The sequence below is a fragment of the Balearica regulorum genome, chromosome 8 (assembly GCF_011004875.1).
Source record: "Balearica regulorum gibbericeps isolate bBalReg1 chromosome 8, bBalReg1.pri, whole genome shotgun sequence".
Classification (NCBI taxonomy): Eukaryota; Metazoa; Chordata; class Aves; order Gruiformes; family Gruidae; genus Balearica; species Balearica regulorum.
This window is the reverse complement of record NC_046191.1, coordinates 26,967,759-26,989,035: the sequence shown is the minus strand read 5'-3', so window position 1 is coordinate 26,989,035 and position 21,277 is coordinate 26,967,759. Positions and strand designations below refer to the sequence as shown.

General features: G+C 57.9%; 2 protein-coding genes across 3 annotated transcripts; both read left to right on the top strand.

Moving 5' to 3' along the window:
• Window positions 1–20: 20 nt before the first annotated feature.
• HTATIP2 (HIV-1 Tat interactive protein 2) lies at window positions 21–2,528 on the top strand. 2 transcript variants are annotated; one of them, XM_075760198.1, is made up of 5 exons: window positions 21–242; window positions 329–436; window positions 517–654; window positions 1,370–1,431; window positions 1,993–2,528. In XM_075760198.1, the coding sequence occupies exons 1-5, from the start codon at window positions 69–71 to the stop codon at window positions 2,216–2,218; spliced, it is 708 nt and encodes a 235-aa protein (XP_075616313.1). In that variant the 5' UTR covers window positions 21–68; the 3' UTR covers window positions 2,219–2,528. The 2 variants fall into 2 exon arrangements, with proteins under 2 accessions (XP_075616313.1, XP_075616314.1); XM_075760199.1 differs by having other exon boundaries at window positions 22–185.
• Window positions 2,529–7,507: 4,979 nt separating this feature from the next.
• On the top strand, window positions 7,508–21,124 carry RGS5 (regulator of G protein signaling 5). The gene is made up of 5 exons (XM_075760190.1): window positions 7,508–7,655; window positions 13,316–13,426; window positions 16,231–16,292; window positions 16,411–16,577; window positions 17,090–21,124. Exons 1-5 carry the CDS (start codon window positions 7,612–7,614, stop codon window positions 17,249–17,251), a joined length of 546 nt encoding a protein of 181 aa, XP_075616305.1. The 5' UTR covers window positions 7,508–7,611; the 3' UTR covers window positions 17,252–21,124.
• Window positions 21,125–21,277: the final 153 nt, after the last annotated feature.

Here is a 21,277-nt window from a genome sequence, read left to right as displayed (position 1 = left end):
GCAGCCGCTCCACACCCGGGCCCGCCCCACGACCGCGCCGCCTCTAGCCCGGCCGCCGCTCCCTCGGCATGGCGGCTACCGGCGGCGGCAGCGGCGGCGGCAGGGCCTGCTTTGTGCTGGGCGCCTCGGGGGAGACGGGCCGGGCGCTGCTGCGGGAGCTGCTGGCCCGGCAGCTCTTCGCCAGGGTCACGCTGATCGGGCGGCGCCGGCTGAGCCTGGGCGAGGAGACGCGGGCGGCCGTGGTGCGCGGGGCTGGGGCCGGGGGTCCCGGGGGAGCGGGGCGGGGGGGCGGCCAGGGCGGGCGCGCTGACCGTCGGCCTCCCCGCAGGAGCAGGCGGTGGTGGACTTCGAGCGGCTGGGTGAGCACGCCGCCGCCTTCCAGGGACACGACGTCGGGTTCTGCTGCCTGGGCACCACCAGGGCCAAGGCTGGCGCGGTGAGTGGGGACCCCCGGGGGGCAGGGGTCCCGCCTGCCCTCTCCCCAGCCACGCTCACCCTCCTCTCCCCTGCACCCAGGCTGGCTTTGTCCGTGTGGATCGGGACTACGTCGCGCAGGCAGCGGAGCTGGCGCGGGCAGGGGGCTGCAAACACTTTGTCCTGCAATCCTCCCAGGGTGCAAACCAGCACAGCCGCTTCCTCTACCTCCGCGTGAAGGTGAGGGGGCAGCTGGGGTGGGCTCCTCCTGGGGCTCTCGGGAAGAACGCAGGAGCTGAGGTCTCAAGAGATGCAAATGGCTCCAAGAGTCCTTCTGGTGCTGGGGGACGAGGGGGTGAGGGAAGGGGGCTGGCAGGACAGCCACGCGACTGGCTTCGTCCAAAGCAGCACAGCGCCCGCATGCGGCATCCGTCTTCCTCTTCAAACCACCATCAAGACCCGCTGGGGTCTCCAGCGTAATCCCAGCTCCACAACCCCAAGCTGGGATGGCTTCACAGCCAGGTGAGGCTGCCCCAGCTCCCCAGGTGGGGCCATACCTATCACAAAAGGGGTTTTTTCCCCCATATGTTGCGTACTGCAGCCCCCAACTTCTGCTGGACTCGCTGCTGTTTGCCAGTGTCGTGTGCCGGGATCCCCAGGCTGGACACTGTCGAAACGCTGTCTCCGGAGCAGCCAGTTGCAGTTAGCGTGATGGTTGCAAGGGTGCGCTGCTGACTAACGGTCAGTGTGTCCATCTTGGGCACCCGCCCCACGCTGCCTTTTCCTGGAGAGCTGCTCGCTGCCCGGCTGGTGCCTGGCCTGTACCAGCTTTCCATTGGCGTTAGTGCCGTCCTGCCCACGGCTCAGCAACTGTCTCCTGCCAATTCACGGGGCGGCAGGGATGGTGCTTGCAGTCATTCTTGTCTCCTTTCATCCTGCCCGACTGCTCTGACAGGGAGAAGTGGAGAACCTGGTCCAGGCTGTTGGTTTTGATCGCTGTACCATTCTCCGGCCAGCGTGAGTAATAAGGTGGAGGAGGGAGGCCACAGGACTCAGGTGGAGGGTTCCCGGGGCAGCAGGCTGGGAGATGGAGAAAGAGACGGGATGCGGAAGGGAAGGGCTGGGAAGTGGATAAAGCCACCAGGTGCAGATGCAGCTCCTGGACAAGCACACTGCTTCCCAATGGTGCAGGGAGCAAGCACAGCAGTTTCCCATGGCCTGTCCCAACACTAGTGTCACGTGCCATGCAAGGAGAAGAGGCATGGGTTGAAAGCAGAGGTTGGGCGACATAGGTCAAAGCTTATCTCTACACAGACCTTGATCTTACACAGGGGAGATACTTGCCTGTATCCTTTCGGCTGTACTATGCTCTTGCTGCCTGGGAGAACTGGCATCCTAGTTTTGACAGCACTGTGGGGCTCAGTCACGTCTCGGGACCCTGCCAAAGCCCCAGGGCCCCCCACGAGGTTTAGCAAGCTGTGCTGGGCCCCTGTCTCAGCTGGACAACCCAGTCTCTAGCTTTGCCCCCCTCCCCAGGGATGATTTCAACCTGACCCACCTTACCTCCTTGCTCTGCAGGGTGCTGCTGTGCAAGCGCCAAGAGTCCCGCCCCGCGGAGTGGATGGCCCAGCAGTTTCTGGGCATTGTGGCTCGGGTCTTCCCCACTGCTTACTCGGTGCCTGTGGAAGCGGTGGCCAGGGCTATGGTGGCCAGCGTGCTGCAGCCGGGCGAGGGGAAGGTGGAGGTGCTGGAGAACGCGGCCATCCACAAGCTGGGAAAGGCAGTGCCACAGCAGGGCACGTAGAGCAAAAGGGATGGGCAGGAAAGAGCTTGATTCATCGTTCAGATGCTCTTCTGGGCCAAGAATGAATGCGTGTGTGGGAGAGGAGCGAGGTGCTTGCACGGGTATTGTGGAGATGGAGGTGCAGTTCTTTGCATGGCAGCTGATTCCGTCAAGTGATCAAAAAATGCAGGTGCTGGCTGGTGAGTGAGGAGCAGCAATGTGCTCTGCAGCCTGGATCCAGCATGCGAATCTGCGTATAAATGGTGTAATCCAGGCAATTTCTTGAATTCAGGCCTTAAATAAAATCCTGTGACTGGTCTGTTTGTGCCAATTTGGTGTTGAATTTGTGTTTGTCTCCTGCACATTGCCAACCCACCCGCATCCATTCACAGATTGTGTCTTTTGGTTACACTTCAGGGAATGATGTTAGACAGAAATTCTTTACTGTGAGGGCGGTGAGGCACTGGCACAGGTTGCCCAGAGAAGCTGTGGATGCCCCATCCCTGGCAGTGTTCAAGGCCAGGTTGGATGGGGCTTTGGGCAACCTGGTCTGGTGGAGGGTGTCCCTGCCCATGGCAGGGGGGTTGGAACTAGATGGTCTTTAAGGTCCCTTCCAACCCAAACCATTCTATGATTTTATGAATACACGCGGGCAAGCGGCCGTGCTGCAGACGGACAGAGGAAAGCAGAGCGCACAGCTGGCTGTGCTGAGGCTGCAGCCCGCAGAGCACACAGTGGCACCAGCGCTGCTCGGATGGCGGAGCTCCTGGAACCTCTGCAGCAGTTGATGTGCCTGGGGCGCTGGCTTTGCCCGCAGTAGGTCCCTGCAAACACGCAGCATGTGCCTTGTCCTCGCCAATCTGCTCGGGGTGCAGCGGGGCCGCTGTTCAGATCCAGGCTGTCACTTTAGTGCCTGCGGTAGCATAAATGCCACACAAATACCTGTATTGGCTTGAAAACACCTGTCACCGCTGGCTCCTCTGGGCTTTCCGTGTGAACCGGAGCTCAGCCCTGTTCCCAAGGGTCCTCTGCGTGTGCAAGAGGTGAGGCCAGTGCTGTGCATGTCCTGGCGTGGGGATGCCCCTGCCCTGCCCGGGTGCTGGAAGGGGAGCGCGTCCCCGCCACGGCCACAGAGCGGGCACGAGGAGCAGCACCGTGTCCCAGCCACGGCCGTTCTCAGGCCTTGTGCTTGGGGTCGAGGAACTTGGCAGCTCCGCAGCTGGGACACAGGACTTACGTGACTCCCGAATTCCCAGCTGGCCAGAGCCCCAGTGCTCCGGGTAACGCTGCTTTCCAGGGTTTTCTCGTCTTTGACCTCACCCGTGGTTCCTGTGTCAGTGACTTGGATGTAGCAAGCGGAAGGAGCTGGGATCCCTTGTCGTTGCTTCTGTAGAAGTGTTTTAATCATCGGGCTGGACCTCAGAAGCTTGGTGGAGGCAGTGGGATGGTGAAACACTGTGTGTTACCCAAGTGACTCCTGAACCATGCACAGGGCTTAGCTCACAGCTAACAAATGAGGGGCCACAGAGCCGTAATTACTGGTCAGACTGTCCTGGCGAGAGCAAAAGCAGTAACTTTAATGTCAAAAGGGAAACGAGAGGTAGGCTGGCCTTAAAAAAAGGTGGTGTGCTCATACAGGGGAGTGGAAATGAACACCTGAAGTGGCAAGACCTTAAAGGAAGTGAACATTGCATAGAGATGAGAGAGTAAAAAAGAATACAAGCTCTGGAAAGTTACAGGTGAAAGGCAGGCTACGGAAGATTTGAGCAAAGCGTAAAAATTAATCATGTCTGTGAGAAGTAGAAAGCTCTCCAGAGAGCCCCAGGGACAGGACGTGATCAGGCTCAACGAGAAGGAAAGAGCCATCACGGAAAAGTGTGGAGAGTTCCTTGCATTGGCCTTTGCTGTGAAGGAGCTCACACTAGGTTCAGTCCTTAGGGGACACACATTTGCATGACTGTCCCAAGGCACTGGGGGGAAAAAAAAAACCAAAACAACAAAAAACGAAAGGAGAAAAGATTTTTAACCCCATTTTTAGAACACAGAGTTAAAAGTCTGCCAGACAGAATGCTCAGATGGACTGCCAAATACTCGCCTGGGTGAGAATTGCAGTGATCCCTCTACCAAAAAGCCACTGTTGTTAAATACGGTGCTAATTTTTAAAAAAAGTTCCAGTGGGAAGCAGGAAGCTGCAAAGCAGTGAGGCTGCCTTCTATAAAAGGCAAGTCATTAGAAAGGATAATAAAGTCTTGAAATAACAGAGGCCAGGATAAATCTGGTGGAATAGGAGATTCCATGTGGCTTTTGAAGGGGCAGCTGCAAGGCACAAACCTCGAGCACTCTTGGAGGAAGCCAGCCATTGTGTACACAAGACAATCTGGTCCTCGGAGTGCACTTGGATCTCCAAAAAGCTCTCCCAGAAGGGCTCTTCAAGAAATTAAGCTGTCGTGGGAAGAAAGGGAAGGTCTGGGTAGTTTCTTATTGGAAATATTTTCTTAGCACTCTAAAGCCTTGAAATGCCTAAACCAAACATTTCTTACTGGACAAAGGTCTGCAGAAAATACAGGCTATTTCTGTGTAACCCTTGTTTCTACTCAATGGCATATGTTTCCTTTTCAGTGTTTCAGAAAAGTCTGCTAATACGCACAACAGCAATTCCAGCGGATGGTATAGCTTCCTTATGACCCTCTCGCATGAAGCTTCATTACTCATTTTGGACCTCAATTTCCCCATCTTGCTCTGTGCATTCATTAAACCCCCCACCCTGGGGCTGCGGAAGAGATTATAGACCATCGGGTCACTGAACTACAGCAGAGCCACAGGACCAAGGGCTTTGCCCACCCAGGGCTGAAAGAGGTAAAGTGGGTAAAAGTCTCTAGGGGACAGACCCAATTCCTCCGTGGGGTCTCATGGGGCAAAGCTCTGTGAGCAGCAGGAGGTCCGCAGAGCTGGAGCCATGCCCCCACCATGCCTGGATGGCTGTCTGCTTTCCAGGGGCACGTGGCCCTGGCACAGCTGGAAGGAGAGCATGTAAGGATGCTCGGTGTCTGCTGGACAGCATTCACACAAACTGCCTGATCCCACAGACCCGAGGTCCCCCGGGATTTCCGACACTGACTTTATTACTGAAGATTACTGAGAAAAAATAACCCCGTTCCCAACAGCCCAGCAACCAAATGTGAGGCTGCGGGGGTTTCCCCGTGTGGTCCCATGGCCCCGCTGCCCTTCCCAGCCCCGGAGCTGTGAGAACCACCAGCGCCTCTCGCCCACCCCTCGCTGCCGCCCGCTCCCCCTGTGCCAGGAGGCACCCAGCCGGCTGGCAAAGCACCCTGCGAACAGCACCTCGCCGTCAGAGGAGCCTTTCACAGCAGCCACCGAGCTGGGGCTGAGGGTACCCTGGTGGCATCCCTGCTAGCAAACGAATGGCCCCGACCCGCTCCCCAGCCCCGAGGACAACCGGCACAGCCCAGCAAAGCCAGCTTGCAAGGCTGCAGTCCCTCAGAGAGCTGGGGGGGCTGCACCCCAGCTGCTGGGAAATGGGGCAAATGGGCTCCAGGCTATCCCTGAATTGGGGCAAGGCACCTCTGTGCCAATAACAGGGCCTCCCCCCGACTCCTCTCTGAAAAGGGCAAAAATGACAGCAGCCTGCAAAGGAGTAAAGTACCTCCATCCTCTGCTGCTGCCATTGCTTCCTTCCCCCTCTGCGAGGCACAAAGGGGGCTGGTGGGCACGTCAGTGCCAGGCAGCAGGAAGGGGCAGCCCCCCAGCCCTGGCACCCCTGCTGGGGTACATCTGGGGGTCTCTAATCAGCACAAACCCAGGGAAAGGTCATTCAAGCATGTCATCCTCTGAAATTTTAGGGTGTACTTTTTTCATTCAGTTTCCATTACAAACTAGTAAAAAGCTGACCCAAACTCTCCAGGGAGGCACGGTTTCTGGCCGAGTTCTAGCTGCTCACACGCTGAAACACAGATGTCTTCTGCTGCATAATCCCAGAAGAGCAGGAGACAGGATTGCAACACAGGTCCAAAGTCCCTCCGGGAGCCAGAGCCGGGCACACCTCTGACACTGCTCAGAGGGGGAAGAGAGCCCAGGGCTGAGCTTAAATGTGGGGGGCAGGTGGGGCTGCTCAGGGCGATCAAGGCTGTTAGCACCCTTGGGGTCTGGATAGCCAGGGTGGGAGCAAGGTGTTCTATACCCAGCTCTGAGCTGGGGGTGTTAAAGCACTCGGATGCACATTTTCAAAGTCACCCAGGCAGCTGGGGTCATGGACAAGCATGTGGCAGATTTTCAGGGTGAATCCTGAGCCCACACCCCGAGCGGGATGCCCAGGGGATGCCCTGGCTGGGGTGGAGCGGGAGGTGGAGGAGAGCAGAGCCGCACACCCTCCGTGCGCCTGTGACGGAGCGGGTGCGATTGCACAGGCACCGGTGCGGGTGGCAAAGACCCGTATTGGTGCAAGCGAGTCCTGCGACTCCATCGCAGCTGCTGGCTGCAGCTCATTCTCCCCGAGTGGCCGTGGGGAGCCACCGAGCCAGGGCTTTGGCTACAAGGCCCCTCGGAGCCAGGCTGGCCCCTGTCCTTGCCATGATTTGCCTCTCAGCAGACAGCCGGTCTCTGGGGTTGCGCCTACACTGTGCCTGGCTGAGGCCGGGAAGAACTCATGCCACAGATGTCACAACCGTTGGCAGGCACTGGCTCCATGAGTGCGAGTTTTAGTGGAGCATTCAAAGAGATCTTACCAAAGCAAACAAACTTAACAACATTCTGGGTGGAAAGCCTTTCTGGCCTCATCAAAGCGTCGCTGTCAGATAACACTGGAACATTTGCTATGATTAAAAGATTTATTTTTTTTTAAGCTTGCATTAAAATGAATTTGTTCTGGAACAAAAATTACTGTTACCCACGAGTCGATAACCACTGTTGAGGCTGTGGATATTTAGATGTTAGCCACAGCCTTTAAATCAACAGCAAGACTTCTCCTAGGCACTTTTATTTTTAGGAAAGTGACGTTTTTCATTGAAAAAAACCTCACTTGAATGAAGTACTTCTACCTGGCTCCTCTAAATACTGACCTGGAGCCTGATACATCATTAAGAGGAAACCCTGTGGGCTTCCTGAAGCCAACAGCAGCTTGGCCCTTCCAATTTGATTACCTGATCTCACCCCAGAAAAAAAAAACCACATTTTTTTTCCCCCATGTGAGCTTAGAGAGGAGAAAACAAAATCCAGAAGCCGCCGGGGCCAGCTGCGGCGGGACGGACGGCATTGGTTACGGGTCTGGCGGGGGTCCAGCTCCCAGCACTATATAGGAGGGAGAGGGGGGGAGCTGGGCTGCAGACGGAGCTGCTGCCGCCTGCTTTAGCCATCGCTCACGCTCTTCTCGCTGCCGAGGAAAACTACAGCCTGCCAAGATGTGCAAAGGATTAGCAGCGCTGCCCCACACGTGCCTGGAGAGGTGAGAGCGGCTGGCCCGCGCGGGGATGCCGGGGTGCCTGCCTTCGCGCAGGGCTCTGCCGGGGGCAGCGAGGCTCTTCCTGCAGCAATCCCCGCGATGGACATCTCTTCTGGGGACTGGGATTGCCCAGCTCTGAACTGGGAGGGAAGGGAGGCTTGCTGGCAGGGGCTCAGGAGGATGCTGCGAGTGGCTGGGACCCTCAGGTGGGCGAGCACTGATCCAGCCCCAAACTCTGCCCTCTGGTTTGGGAACCTCTCTGCTGGGGAAGTCCAGGCTGTCCCAAACACAGCCCCCAACCTCAGCTGCTCCCTATGCGGGCCTGGCGCAGGAGCGCGTTGTCCTCAGGCCTTAATATTTGCAAAACATGGGGGGAGGGGGGAGAAAATAGCAGGAAAGCGGTTGCCTTTCTGATGTGAAAACAGCCCTGGCTCCAAAGTACCTCAAAGTCCTCTTTAATTGCCCGCATGTCCCTTGCACGCGGAGGAGCCGGCCCTAGCCCCTCTCACAAGGCTCGGCTCTGAGCAGAGCACCTGCTCTGCCCTGCTCGTGGCACCCATCCTCACCCTCACCCTCACCCGCCTCTGCCCTGCTGCTTGCCTTGAAACCTGCCCCAGGTTGCAGGGGTGCTTCCCAGGCTGCTCTCACCCCCCCGGGACCCCGGGCAGGCTCCAGCCCCCAGCCATTGCCATGCTGATCAAAACCTGCCCTCTCCTCCCCTCCTGCAGAGCTGGAGGGCGTCCGGGGAGAAGCAGAGGTGCAAGGGATGCCCACCGCGTGAGGCTGGGGTCTCTCTGCGGCAGCAGGGCACTCGATCCTTCGCCTAAGGAGGAAACTTGGTAAAAGACTTTACAAGTGAATTACCCAGTGAGGATTTCCTCGCAGCTGCAGATTACTACTGGCTTTTAGAAGGAAGTGAGGGTGGCGCTCGCTGTCCTGCGGGACGTGCGGGAGAAGTCCCCCTTGTCAGCTAAAGCTGTGCCACTGGAGGCTGATGCTGCCTGCCCAAAAGCAAGGCTAGTTCCCATCACAGGCACCAACAGGAGCGTGGGCCTGTGACCGTTTCTTTGTTTGAAAGGTGCCTTTTGGCCATCCTCATGGCCCCGTGCTCACCTTGCCTGGCCTCCTGCGCCGCAGGTGGCCAAGCAGCACTCTTCCAGATGTGGGTCATCCAGATGTTTCTGCCCTGCCGTCATCTTTGTTGTCACTGTTCTGCTACTTTCTAATACTAATTTTTTTCTTTCCCATTGCTGCTATGCTGATGCTTTCACTGACCTCTGTTATTCCCTCTAATCCTCGCTCTTGAAGGCAGCTTCACTTACACTTTTACACATGGAGTTAGGACTGGGTTTGTCCTGTGTGCATTCTTTTGTATTGCTCTATGAGGAATTTCAACAGCCTCCTCATTGCCAGTCTCACGAGACCCTCCTGCAGTTCCTCACAACTGGTCCCCAAGTGCTGTACCCGCACAATATCTGCTGCTCGGCCCTTCTCCCCACGCGTGTGATATGTTTAACAGCACGGTCCTATCCCGCATTCCCCTAGGACCATCCCCACTGATGAAAACACACCATGTCCCCAAGGCGTTGGGTCTTACCTTTCCCACGCTGTTGTCCATGGATGACCTTCCCCCTGCCGCTGCCTGGGGGCTGGAGAGCCCATCCAAAGGCTGCTGCAGACCCAAGGGGCTGGTACCCCCTGACTCTCCCCAAGGCACGTGCTCCCTGGCCTCTTCAGAGAGGGCTGATAGGTTTGAAGGAATCTCTTCCTATTGCCAGGGCTGCGCTGACTCCTCTCCAATAGACCATATTTGTCCATGTGTCCACCACGGCCGTCTGACACAGCTGCTGCTGACATGCCCGTACAGTATCGCACTTGCAGCTTTACGGCTCCTCGAATCCCCCTTGGAGCCTTTTTTCCCCGCAAGGGGCATTCCCTCTGGCACCTGCCTGCCCTCGGGCACAGCAGCAGCTTTAGCTTTCAGCTATAGCTTTAACTTCTTCGAGCTTCTTTTTTTTGTGTTTTGTTTTGTAAAGCTGGAGTCTCTCTTGGCCCTCCCCAGCAGCCTTCTTGCTCTTGATGTGTTTGACAGAGCCCATATTTTCTTTTAATGCTCCTTAGAAGCTGTTTCTCAGACTTTTTCTTGGCTTGCTCCCATATGTTCTCACACTTAACCTTCCACAGTTTATGTTCCTCTCGCTTTTTCTCGCTTGACATAGCTGGAGGGGTTTTGAAGGATGCCTTTTTGTTTATAAGTGCCTTTTTTACCCTGTTGTTTAGCCTTTGCTGAAGTCTTGCTTGAAAGCTTGTAATACATCTGCAGAAGGACGCCAGGATGATGTCTTTAAATAGTCCTTCCCTCCTGCAAGTGCTCAGCCTTCTGGCTGTCCTTCTCCCTTCCTTCAACAAGCTCCCTCAGCTCTGCAGTCTCCCCGTACTTCACGAAGGCCCCACAGCCGAGGACTTGCTCCGGGTGGGGAGGTTCTTGCTCCTGTCCCCACACCGGGACCTCCGGGGCTTCAGCAGGGTGGGCAGCTGCTGATGGTCCACCAGCAGCCCCATGGGATGGAGCAGGGCTGGAGCCGTCCAGGGAGCCCCGTTGGGAGCAGCAGGCGGTGGGGCTGCAATATAGGTCCGACATCAAGCCAGGAGACCAAGCTGGGAAGAAGCCCACCTACAGCACAGCCAAAGGGAAGGTGGCCTCAGGGCTGAGCTTAAATGGAGCCCCCGGCCGCGGGCAGGGTGTGGGGCTCAGCTGGGGCTGCTCAGGGCCATTAAAGCCCATTGGTGTGCTCTGAGCCCGACAGACGTTGGCCATAAGTCACTGTCAGAGGGCGGGAATTGGAGCGCGAGATTTTGAACCAGGTCTGAGCATTATCTGGGACAGTGCTTGCTGCCGCACGAGGCTGCCATCGATTGCATCCAAATCTGGCACACGCGTTGGCCCCACTTGCACCAGGGCAGTGAGGTGCCCAGGTAGTGTTCAGTGACGGTGTCCTGGTCCTTTCTTCCCAACTCCTTAGGCCATTGTGTGTCAGATTCAGCTCCCAGCGCCCCTGCTCCCAGCACAGCCCGTGCTTTCCCCCTGCCTGTTTGGGACCCCCTGGGATCCATTATCCTCCCTTCAGAGGTGGGTGAGCCCCTTCGCCCTTGCTCTTCACCCCTGCTCCTGCCAGATGAAACCCCCACAATTGGGTGCATGGTCCGATCACCCGGCAGGGACCCCCCCGGTGCGCAGCACCCGGCACCAGCAGCAGGTTGGCCACAGCAGCATCCCTGGCTCTGCCCTCCCGAGCGTGGAGCGGTGGCAGGGAGAGGGACCAGGTGGCAGCTGGCATTTCTGCTCAGCCCCTCTTTGAGAGATGCTCCCCAAACCCACGCGTCCCCTTCCCTGCGGGGAGCAGTGGCCACAAGCACAGACGTCTGGGACAGCGGAGCTGGGGGGAGGCTGTCACGTCCCATCAGCTTTCCCGGGGCACCCTCTGCACCCACCTGCTGCTTCGGTGCTAATGGGGCTGCAGGTCCCGCTGCCTTCACCCGCTCCTCCTCGCTGCGGCTGTGCCACCCATGCAGGTCGGGGCCGTGCTGCCGGCGGGTCCCGGCACGGCAGTGCCAGCCTGCGGGGTGCTAAGGGGCACCTGAGGCTGGCAGGGGAGCCAGCTCCATCTCAGAGCGTTTGTCTGCATTTTATTTATTTATTAGAGGGAGTGGGACAAACTGCACAGCAGCATCCCTGTCCCAGAGACACCTCGGTGCAGGGAGCGTGGGGACCTCATCACCCTTCACCTAAGGTCCTGGTCTTTCCAGGCAAGATTCAAGTTTTCGTCGGAAGCAGGAGCAACGGAAGCTGTCCCTGTGGCTGCTGACATTTTCCATGAAAACAGTTGGATGTCTGGGTCTGCTCTGCCCCGTGCTGTACACCCGCCGCAGGCAGTCCACGCAGACCCAGGGTGGGCTGCTCGCTCCAGCTGGCCCTGCTGCCCGCTGCCGTGCCGGGGGGGCCGCTGGACACAGGTTTCTGCAGCAGAAACGGGGGGGGACGGGGGAGCAGAGCCCACGCCGGGGTCTCAAAAAGTCACCTGTGGGGGTTGGCGGGTGGAAAACTAAAACACAGAGGGAGTTTTATAGGGAAGGGAAAAAAATGGAAGGAATGGAAATGAAATAGCAGACATAGCAAGGGAGCGATCGTCTGCAGAGGGCTTGTGAAAATAAACAGCAGGGAGAAGCGCAACGAGCCCTGAAGCCGGGGAGCTGCAGCCCGGCTTCGACAGCCGTGGCCAAGGCACCGAGCCCAGCTGGCCCGTGGGGAAGCGGTGTGTCCCCTCGCTGTCATTCACCCCTGTGCCAACGAGCCTGGTGGTCACCAAATGTTCCTGTGCCAGGGAAGAGCCCTCCCCTGCAAAGATGGGGTGTGGGGGGGTCCATTTTCACCCCTTTATTTGTTCAGTCTTACGCAGCACACCCAATTTTTCTCTGCAAAAGCTCGGCTTGCTCTTGCTACCAACACTGAGCTGCAGTAGAAGGGAGCCTCCTCGGTGGCTTTGGATGCTCAGGACCATGTTGCAAATCATATTGCGCAAGAGGGCACATTTTGGGAGACAGCTGGACCTGCTGTCAAGCCCCAGGACCCCTCTTGCCTATGTATCCTCCAAATGGATGAAGGATGAAAGATGGAGGATGAAACTCATTTGCTAGTCAGACTACTTCACCTCCTGAAACCCTTCTTCCCCCTCTGCCCTAGGAGTTGCCTGTTTGTAGGACCCTTCCCGTTGCAAACGGAAGGCTTATGTATTAGGAGTGAGCAGAGAAACTGTGAGCACTAGCAGAAAGTATGGTGGGTTGCTGACAGTCCCTGAGAGCGCAACAGAAAAAGAATATAATCCTAATAAAGTACCTAGAAAGGAGGAAGCGCCCATCTATGAGTGCTTGGGAGGGTCAGGGGTGGGCACAGAGCACACCAAGGAGCATTTCACCCTGATTTTGGCAAGTGTAGAGGTGTGTGCTAACCTATGTGTTAGCAATAGCATCCCCCAGGACAGGGAGGATTTTGCTGCGTGGTGTTAGACGGCTTGCCAGCCGAGCGCTGGGCTCAGGGGCTGCACCGTGCATCACCAGAGGCAGAGACCTCAAAAAGCTCTGGGGACATGATGAGGACAGTTTCCTGCTCCCTTTGGCTGCAAACCAGGACCTGGGGAGGGCTCCGGAGGCCATCAGTGGGTGCAACGCAGGATGGGGCTCAGCTGGGGCAGGCACCGCCGTGCAGCCCAGCCCAGCACCCTGCTCAGCCTCCTCTCCACAGGGAGCTCTTTCTCCTCACCAGCATTTCCTCAGGGCACATCACTATAGAAACAGTGCTGCACACACATCCCCTAATTCATCCTCAGAGCAGCCCACCAGCTCCGCTGATGCAATTATCCCGGGCACAGATGGGGACAAAGCAAAGACATGGAGATCGAGACCTGCCACTAATTCCGAGCGTCCTGCTTGAAATGCCTCAGCCAGGCGCCTTTACAGCATTAGGCTCCATTTGTCCGTGTGTAATTAATTACCCGGCTCTGTGCCTCACCAGCAGCCGTGCCGGGGTCCGTGTGGGCACAAGGCAGGGACCATGCCCGCTGCCCCATCCCTCCGCCTGACCTGCCTCTGCTCGTCCCCTCCCGCAGGGCCAAGGAGATCAAGACCAAGCTGGGCACACTGCTCCAGAAGCCCGACTCGACCATTGACTTCATCATCCCCTACCCGGAGAAGCCGGAGAAGCCGCCCAAGGCCCAGAAGTGAGTACTGTGCCAGGGTGGGCTGCGCTGGCGCCCGTGCCCGGCCGGAGGGGTGGATGCGAGCCCTTTTGGGGTGCAGAGGGGCTGAAGCCCCTGCTGCGATCTGGGGCGGGCACAGCAGGCTGCACATGGCAGGCGGCTCGTGGCACGCTCCTTGTGACCCACCGGCCAGGTGAGGCTCCGAGAGTTACGTCAGGGCAGCATAAGACGTGTCAGGCAATACAGCTTTAGGGAAAACAGATTTCTCATGGAAATTCAATTTACTTCTGATGAGATTTCACATTCATTCGATAAAGGTTTTGCCAGAGGCATATGGCACTTGGACTTCTGAGTCACCCTCCTCAGCCCAGAGGTGCCAGCCTTGCAGAGCTGGTGGCTCCGGGGCAGCAGCGCGTCCCTGAGCTGGGTGCACGGCCCCACGGTGCGATGCCTGGCTCTGGGCAGCTCCACGATGATGGCACCATCTCACCTTATTGCCTTTGTCCTGAGCCTCTGCTCTCCAGCACTGAGCTGGTTTAACGACAAAGCTAAGCCAAGGAGAAGCTGGAGAGGGCGATGGGTTGTGCCGCGCCGCAGGAATAACAGTTCAAAGGAGACAAAGTAAACTTTGAAAAGAAAGGTTAGCTTAAATCTCAAAGCAGGCTGGTTTCCTGGACACAGGGTGATGTCCTCACCTGGGGTACCTCCAGCCCAGCCTCGGGCAGCTGAGCCGAGTACCTGAGCCGCTGCCCAGCCGCGATTCTGCCACCCCTCAGCCCTGCTGCCGTCGGATGCGGGTCACTCTCCTGGAGAGACCTGCCCCTGGCCTCAAGGAGTTGCTCCCTGTCCTGCACCCAGACACACACAGCGCTGGAGGACCCAGGTCTGACAGCACCCAGAGGTGCTGCAGGAGGGCGAGGTTGACTGGCCCAGCCAGCCTTGCTCGTGGCACCGGGAACAAGGGCTCGAGTGGCCATGCTGTGACTAAAACCAGGAGAGGCACATGCCCACCCTTCACAAGGCCAGGTTTCTATCTCCACTTTAAAATCACGACTTTTTGTTTTACACAGGTCCCTCTCCCCACGTTCCCCTTCAGCCCAGGCAAGGTTACTCTAAACCAGTAACCCTCCACCAAGGGATTTCTAAAAACCAAAACAAGCCCAAAAAACAACCCCGACATGCAGACCAACTCCCTGCTCCTCCTGCCGAGAGCCTGCAGAGATGCAGTCACTTCGATGGCCGCAGCGTGCGGGGACACTTGCCAGCGCGGTGCCGGCCCCCCGCAGCGCTGCCCTGCGAGAGCTGCCCGTGCCGGGCAGAGCAGGCAGAGCCCCTATGGACAGTACATTTTGCACTCAGTTGCTGCCGTGCCCTGGATGCCTCTGCAAAGGAGACACATTTGTTCCCATTAGCTGTCCCCGCCGGAGAACGTCTTCACTCCCTGCCGGCTGGAGGAATTGTTTTTTCCTGCACTGCACCGTTGCGCAGCCGCGGTGTCACTCAGCCGTCAGCATCTCGCTCTCAGTTAATAGCATCCCTGGGACATTCAGCTAATGGAAAAGTGAATTTGGGAGTTTCCAGGAAATCTGGATCATACTGGGTCGCTGTAGCGATGCTCCCCCTCACCGGGGGTAGGGAGACGCCTGGGAGGAACACGGGGCAGGGAGAGCTTTCAATCCTTGATAGCTAGTGCAAATGCAATTTGAGGTCCAGAAAGCAAATGATCAGAGCCCCCATCACAGTGTTTACTGCTGGGTGTTGGCAGTTTGATGACAAGCGAGGGCTGCATACCCAACTTGAGCAAACTTTGCGTTTCTGCCGTTCTCCTCTTCCCCCTGGAGCCACCTGGGCAGGGTGGCTGGGTAGGACCACCTGCACTTTGCCCAGACCCACCACTGAAGCGCCGAGGTCCCCACGATCGGCAGGTTGTCCTGCCCGCTGCTCCCTCCCCATCCCCAGGGATGCTCTGCTCACTCAGAGGGTTTCAGCCCTGGCACGTGCCCCCGCGGCAGCAAAACAAGCCTGAGCTGCAGCCCTGCCCACGCGGAGCGGCGATGGTCTGCAGCCAGCCCAGCGCTCAGCGGCGTGGGGGGCTTCCTTTCCCCTCCAGCATCGGGCATCGGCCGTGGTGGGCAGCAGGGCGGGCAGGAGCCCCGCGCCCCAGGGCGGCTCGGTCAACCTCCTCGGGGCTTAAAAAAGAAAACCAACACCACATACAAAAAACCCCCACAACCCTCTTTAGTCACATGACAAGCATTGCATTTGGGAAAGGGGAAAAAAAAAAAAAAAAAAAGGAAAAGCCACACACATGAAAACCACAGAAGGTTTTCACTGGGGAGGGAGGGAGCCGAGGCAGCATCCTGCCCCGCCGCGGGGCGTGGGAATGGGGCTGGCGGGCTGTGGGAGTGGAGGGGCGCTGACCCCAGCCCCGGCAGCAGCGCAGGGCTGGCAGGGTCCACAGGCAGAAAAACATAGGGATGCTTCCCAGCTGCCTGCAGAGCCCCCGCTCTGGCAAGGAGGGGACCCGCGGCTGCAGAACTGACTCGCTTTGCGGTTCAGCAACGTCTCTGCTCATAACACGGCGGAATTAGCCGGTCCTCACCTCCCCCGGCGCTCAGCTCCCCCCAGGAGAGAGAGGAGGAGGGTACGCATGGTGTGATGTGGTGGCATCTCCATTGCTCAACCATCACCCCCGCTCTGCAACAGTCTCTGTGGCTCATTACTCCGTTCCTATCCATTTTTAAAGGAATTATTTAAAAACCTGGGGCCCAGACTCAGGCTGTGGAGTGAGCACGGACTACCTGGGCTTTCTTTACTCCCTTCAGGCCGTCACCAGAGGAGGCTCTGCAGTGGCGCGATTCCCTGGAAAAGCTCCTGCAAAACCCCTGTAAGTTCACACCCCCCGCTGTCACATCCCCCATCCCATGTCCCCCCTGGTGCTCAGCCAGCGCTCGGCCCCCCCAGACCCCCCCCAGCGCTCAGCGAGGACCCGTTCCCCCCCACAGATGGGCTCGCCAGCTTCTGCAGCTTCCTGCGCTCTGAGTTCAGTGAGGAGAACATCGAGTTTTGGGTGGCCTGCGAGGACTACAAGAAAACCAAGTCCCCTGTGAAGATGGCAGAGAAGGCCAAGAAGATCTACGAGGAGTTCATCCAGACTGAGGCACCCAAAGAGGTCAGTGGCTGCGGGGCAGGACATGGTGCCGGGAGAGATGAGGCCGCTGCCCAGGTGGCCCCCATCCCAAAGAGAGCAATGGCTGCAGGGCACCCCGTACCACGGCTGAAGGGCTCAGAGGGCTGCACCCTCAGCGCAGGGCAGCCCCATCCCTGCGGGCTGCACTCCCACCCTTTGCAGCTCCAGCACCCCTGTTCACACATCCAGCCTCTGCTGGGCTGCATCCCACCACAGGCACCTCCAGCATGTGCCTGTCCCCCTCGTCTCACAGAGGGCTCAGGTTAATCATAAGGGATGGCAGTCTATGGTAGCCCTCACCCCAGAGTTACCTTTGCTGCAGGAGAGACCTCACTCTTCCTTACAGATTTGCCACCAATAATTCCCCAAGATGAGTGAATCTGCTTCAGTCCCTCCCCATAACCTCTGCGTGGTTGTTGGTGGGGCAAGGGGAGATACCATCACCCACCCCTCGCAAAGGCAGGGTCCCCATCCTTCTTACACTCCCATCACAGGTGAACATCGACCATTTCACCAAGGCTTTGACCATGAAGAACCTGGTGGAGCCATCACCAAGCAGCTTTGACATGGCCCAGAAGAGGATCTTTGCCCTGATGGAGAAAGACTCCCTGCCCAGATTTGTGCGGTCGGAGTTTTATCAGGAGTTAATCAAGTAGCAATGCGGCAGGGCTGTGCGAGGCGTTCCCCGCGGGCGGTCCCACTGCTTCTGGCTAAACACCTGCCCCTTCTCCTGCAGCCACTTTGCTTTCTTGATACCACCCTAAAAAAACACCCGGGGGATTGCTAAACATCTCCCCCCACGCTTTGGACTGTCAGAATATCCTGATGTCTCCTCTCTTACAGTCTCTTTCTTCTCCCACAAAAGACCAATTAGCAGAAACCCCTGGTGATCCTCCCTGGGTTTGAGACCTCGAAGGGCGGTGGAGCAGCCCCAGCCCCGCAGCGACCGGGAGCTGCTCGGGCAGCCGGTGCATCCCTGGCGCTGTGGGGCTCAGCTTTAGTCAGGCTCGGAGGCGCCGGCTCTGCCTCCTTAGGACTTCTTAGGACACGACAAGTTTTCTCCCAGTTTTGCCCGTACCACTGGTTTGCGCCAGGCTCTCGCCTTCCTCCCAGCTCCCGGGGCGTTGCTGAGGCTGTGCAGGGTACCCTGCGGGCGCTCCCCTCCCGGCCAAGTCCAGCGTGCCTGCAGCCCCGGGGTGCAGGGTGGGACGTGCCCGCTGCGGGATCGGCATCACCTTGTCCTCAGACAGCGGCGTTCAGCAGGCACAGCCACGGCTGTACGGCAGGGACCGCGGTACGGCAGAGATGGTGGTACGGCAGATCCGGGAGCGGCACAACCGCGTGCCGCAGGGTGCGCCTGGCTGGCACGAGGGGTGGACAGAGCGAGCCTGCAGCATCGCTTTCCCAGTGACTGCCCTTGGAGTCAGCTGAGAGACAGCCTGTTTGCTTCACGCTAAAGCCAGTAAAGAGGATAAAACAAGATCTGTTTGTTCAAAACACCGGGACTGTTTAGCAACCCAGACCTCCCGCTCGCTCCAACCGCTTGCATGACGTACTGAGCTCACAGCCTGCAGCCTGTGCCCGCGTCCCCAGTGCCTACGCGCAGCCCTGAGCAGCGGTGTGCTTGGATTGCAGCTTCAGGGGTGTTTCGCTGCAGGCGTTTCTTGCTCTGGTCGCTTCTCTCTGCAGTAGGCACGCCAAAGCGATACTTCTGCACAAACCCAATCGAGGGGCATCGATTAGAGGAGAGAGGAAAATCATGCTGGGGGGGTGGAAAAAAGCTGCAACTGCAACTGTTCAGATCCAATTAGAAAAGACAAAACAAACCCAAAAAACCAAACCCAAACCCATCATTGGAAATATGAAAAATAAACCCCTGGCTTCTTGAACAGATGGCAAACTTTGCTGAGTTTGTGTAGCCCGCATCTCTCTCTCCTGTCTCCTTCCCTCTGCCTGGGACATGTGTTTCCATAAGGCTGCCTCTTAAAAACACCAGCTCGTTTCAAATCATTCAAAGCCAGGCCACCGTTCGCTACCAGAAGAAATCACGTCTGAGGATGGATGGGGCAAGGCTATACGTGACAGGCAGCTGGGGTCTCATTTCAGCCTCGAGGCGAATGCGGTGAACCCCCGTTCCGTGGGGCCTGGACGTTTTGTCGCTGCGATGGTTTCCTGGTGCAGCATCCACAGGGCCGTGGCTTGCAACGAGCACGCTGCGGGGATCAGTCTGCCCAGCCGGCAACGCGACAGATGCGGGCGAAATAGCGAGCGACCGTGCTCCCAGCAGGCATCTCGGACCAGCCACCCCCCTCAGGCTGCTCAACCTCAACTGCAAGTCATGGGACTCCATGCGAATTGCAGTAACGTAAACAACAGGTTTGCCAGCCTCTTCGAGACTTTCAAAATCTGATCAAAACCCCACCAGCCCCAAATATTTACGTGTTGTCACTATGGTGACAAAGAAAAATACATCCCGAGCCGCAGGAAGTGGGTTGCGTTCTCCGGGCAGGGATGGGGAGGCAGAGGAAGGATGGAGGCTGTCGCAAACGTGACCTTTTTTTTTTTTTTAACTCTGGAGCAAATGGCCTGGGAAAGTCAGTGCTGGAGCGGCAGGGGGTGATGCTCACGGGGCATGCCCCTGGGGTGAGCGTGGGGGGCGGCTTGGGCGGCCCCAAAGAGCCGTAAGGGAGCCCACAAGCAGCAGGAGGGTCTCCCCGAAAGGGCGCAGGATCCCCTGGCAGCGCCCGCTGCCCAGAGCCGGTGTGCAGCAAGGGGGGGGCAGGAGCAGGGCTGGGCGCGGGAGGAGAGGCTCGGCCAGCCCGTCTGCTGCAGGGTGCTCCCACCGCCTCTGCCCCCGCACGCTCCCTGCACCCTCCTGACGTCTCCAGGAACTGGCGTCGAGATAACCGCGTTCAGCATGTTCAAGCTCCCTGTTCACGGGGCGACTCACAGAAACGCAAACCCAAACAGGCTTCCCTGCAGAGAGACCCAGCTCTTTCATTTCTACTTAATCCTTTGGCGGCTATTTCCAGATACCCTCACACATTCCACGGTTAAATGCCAACGCCGGGATGCCGCTGGAGGCTGGCTCGCCACGCGCCACCGCAGCCTGAGACGTCACTAGCTGCAACAGCAACGTGTAGGGCAGGGCGAAGGTGTCTGGGTATGTACGTGCCGAAAAGAAAGGTGGAGACTGGATTCAGGAGAGGTGAGACAGCGCTATTGGAAATCCCTCCCCAGCTTGATTTCTGCTGAAATATTGGAAGCCAGCTTTAGGGGGTGATTGAACAGGTCCCAGCGAGCTACTGGGTGGCCGTGAAATGTGGGCCCTGAAGCATTCTGGAGCTCTTGGGAAGTTGTGTTTGTGTAGAAGGGTTGTTTGGCTAATTACTCAGGCAGGCCGTCCCCAGACAGGCAGCGCCGCCTGTACCCACCCCACGGCCCAGCTTACCGCACGCCCAGAGGTATTTACTGTCGGGCTGATACCAACCCTCATATTTCTGTAGGAAATACTTCATATATTTTATCGCTCTTGCTGTCATGAAATTTGGCATATGTATGAGCACTATACACACAACATTGTACATCTGTATCCTTATATTCATATCTAAGTATACCCACACACATATATGCACACTCCGAATGTGGGCATCCAAATCCCCAGTGAGTCAGAAAGCCAAGAAGCAGAGGGTTTGGGTATTGTGCTTGGGGTCCATCGCAGAGATGAGTGCGCGTGGGTTCAGTGCGGTCCCAGACCCCGTTGAGGGAAACCTTGGCCACCCACCCGAGTGAAAGCAAAGGTGTGTCTTCCAGAACATCCTCTGATCCACCTGTGCCCACGGCTGCCCTGGTGCCCAAGCCGGTGCAGGCGGCAGGTCCTGTGCTCTCCGAGGGACCCCCATCCCCTGCCGTGGGGCAAGGCACCCCCACGCTGCAGCCGGGGTCCCCGAGTGCCAGGCACTGCCTCTGTGCCTCCCCGGTGCCCGTTCCCTGCCGCGGGGATGTGCGGAGGAGGGCTCCCTGCCACCGCATCCTCGGATTAACACCGGGGGGTCGCTTGCTGTCTGCTTTCTCGTTAATTCAGCAGCCGGACTCTCACACCTCACCAGCCACGGTGTGAAACACCCAGCTCTCCCCCGGCACGCTGAGGCAGGGCTCTGCCGGCGCTGGGCTGCCCGGTCCTAGCCCTGGGGACTGCTAAAGCCTGTGAGGCAGCGGCAGGAGCTGCCCGCTGCCCACGGGGGGCTGAGGGTGTCCCAGGGCTCCCCCCAGTCCTCAGTAACTGGGGGTGGGCCCGAGCTCCCCGGCTGGAGGGTGCCAAGTGCTGAAGTGAGGTCAGAAGGGGGATCGGTTCCTCACACCCACGAGCAGCTGGTTCTCGGTCTGATGTTCTCCATGTGATTTCCTCTAGAGATCTCCTTCCCACAGGGAAGAAGCAGGGCACTGGTGCGCACTGAGGAACTGGTTGTGTTAACCCATACTCTTGTACCACTCCATAATCCACACATAAACATGTATTTCTGCTACTAGCTTGATGGACTATTCATTTTGTCTCTTTGCACTGAAGATGCGCTCCCAAGTTACCCCCAAAAGCCCTGGCAAGACCAAAGGCCTCTAAGAGCTTCTGCTGCAACAGACATGGTGGTTCCTCAGGGAACTGGAAAAGGGAATAAAATTATCAC

What these genes read in the sequence shown, in the direction of transcription:
- HTATIP2 (XM_075760198.1), top strand. Translation starts at nt 69, where the DNA reads ATGGCGGCTACCGGCGGCGGCAGCGGCGGCGGCAGGGCCTGCTTTGTG. An exon ending in AGGAGACGCGGGCGGCCGTG is followed by an intron (nt 243 to 328) that starts GTGCGCGGGGCT and finishes GCCTCCCCGCAG; the next exon opens with GAGCAGGCGGTGGTGGACTT. An exon ending in TGTACCATTCTCCGGCCAGC is followed by an intron (nt 1,432 to 1,992) that starts GTGAGTAATAAG and finishes CTTGCTCTGCAG; the next exon opens with GGTGCTGCTGTGCAAGCGCC.
- RGS5 (XM_075760190.1), top strand. Translation starts at nt 7,612, where the DNA reads ATGTGCAAAGGATTAGCAGCGCTGCCCCACACGTGCCTGGAGAG. An exon ending in CCCCACACGTGCCTGGAGAG is followed by an intron (nt 7,656 to 13,315) that starts GTGAGAGCGGCT and finishes CCCCTCCCGCAG; the next exon opens with GGCCAAGGAGATCAAGACCA. An exon ending in AAGCCGCCCAAGGCCCAGAA is followed by an intron (nt 13,427 to 16,230) that starts GTGAGTACTGTG and finishes TACTCCCTTCAG; the next exon opens with GCCGTCACCAGAGGAGGCTC.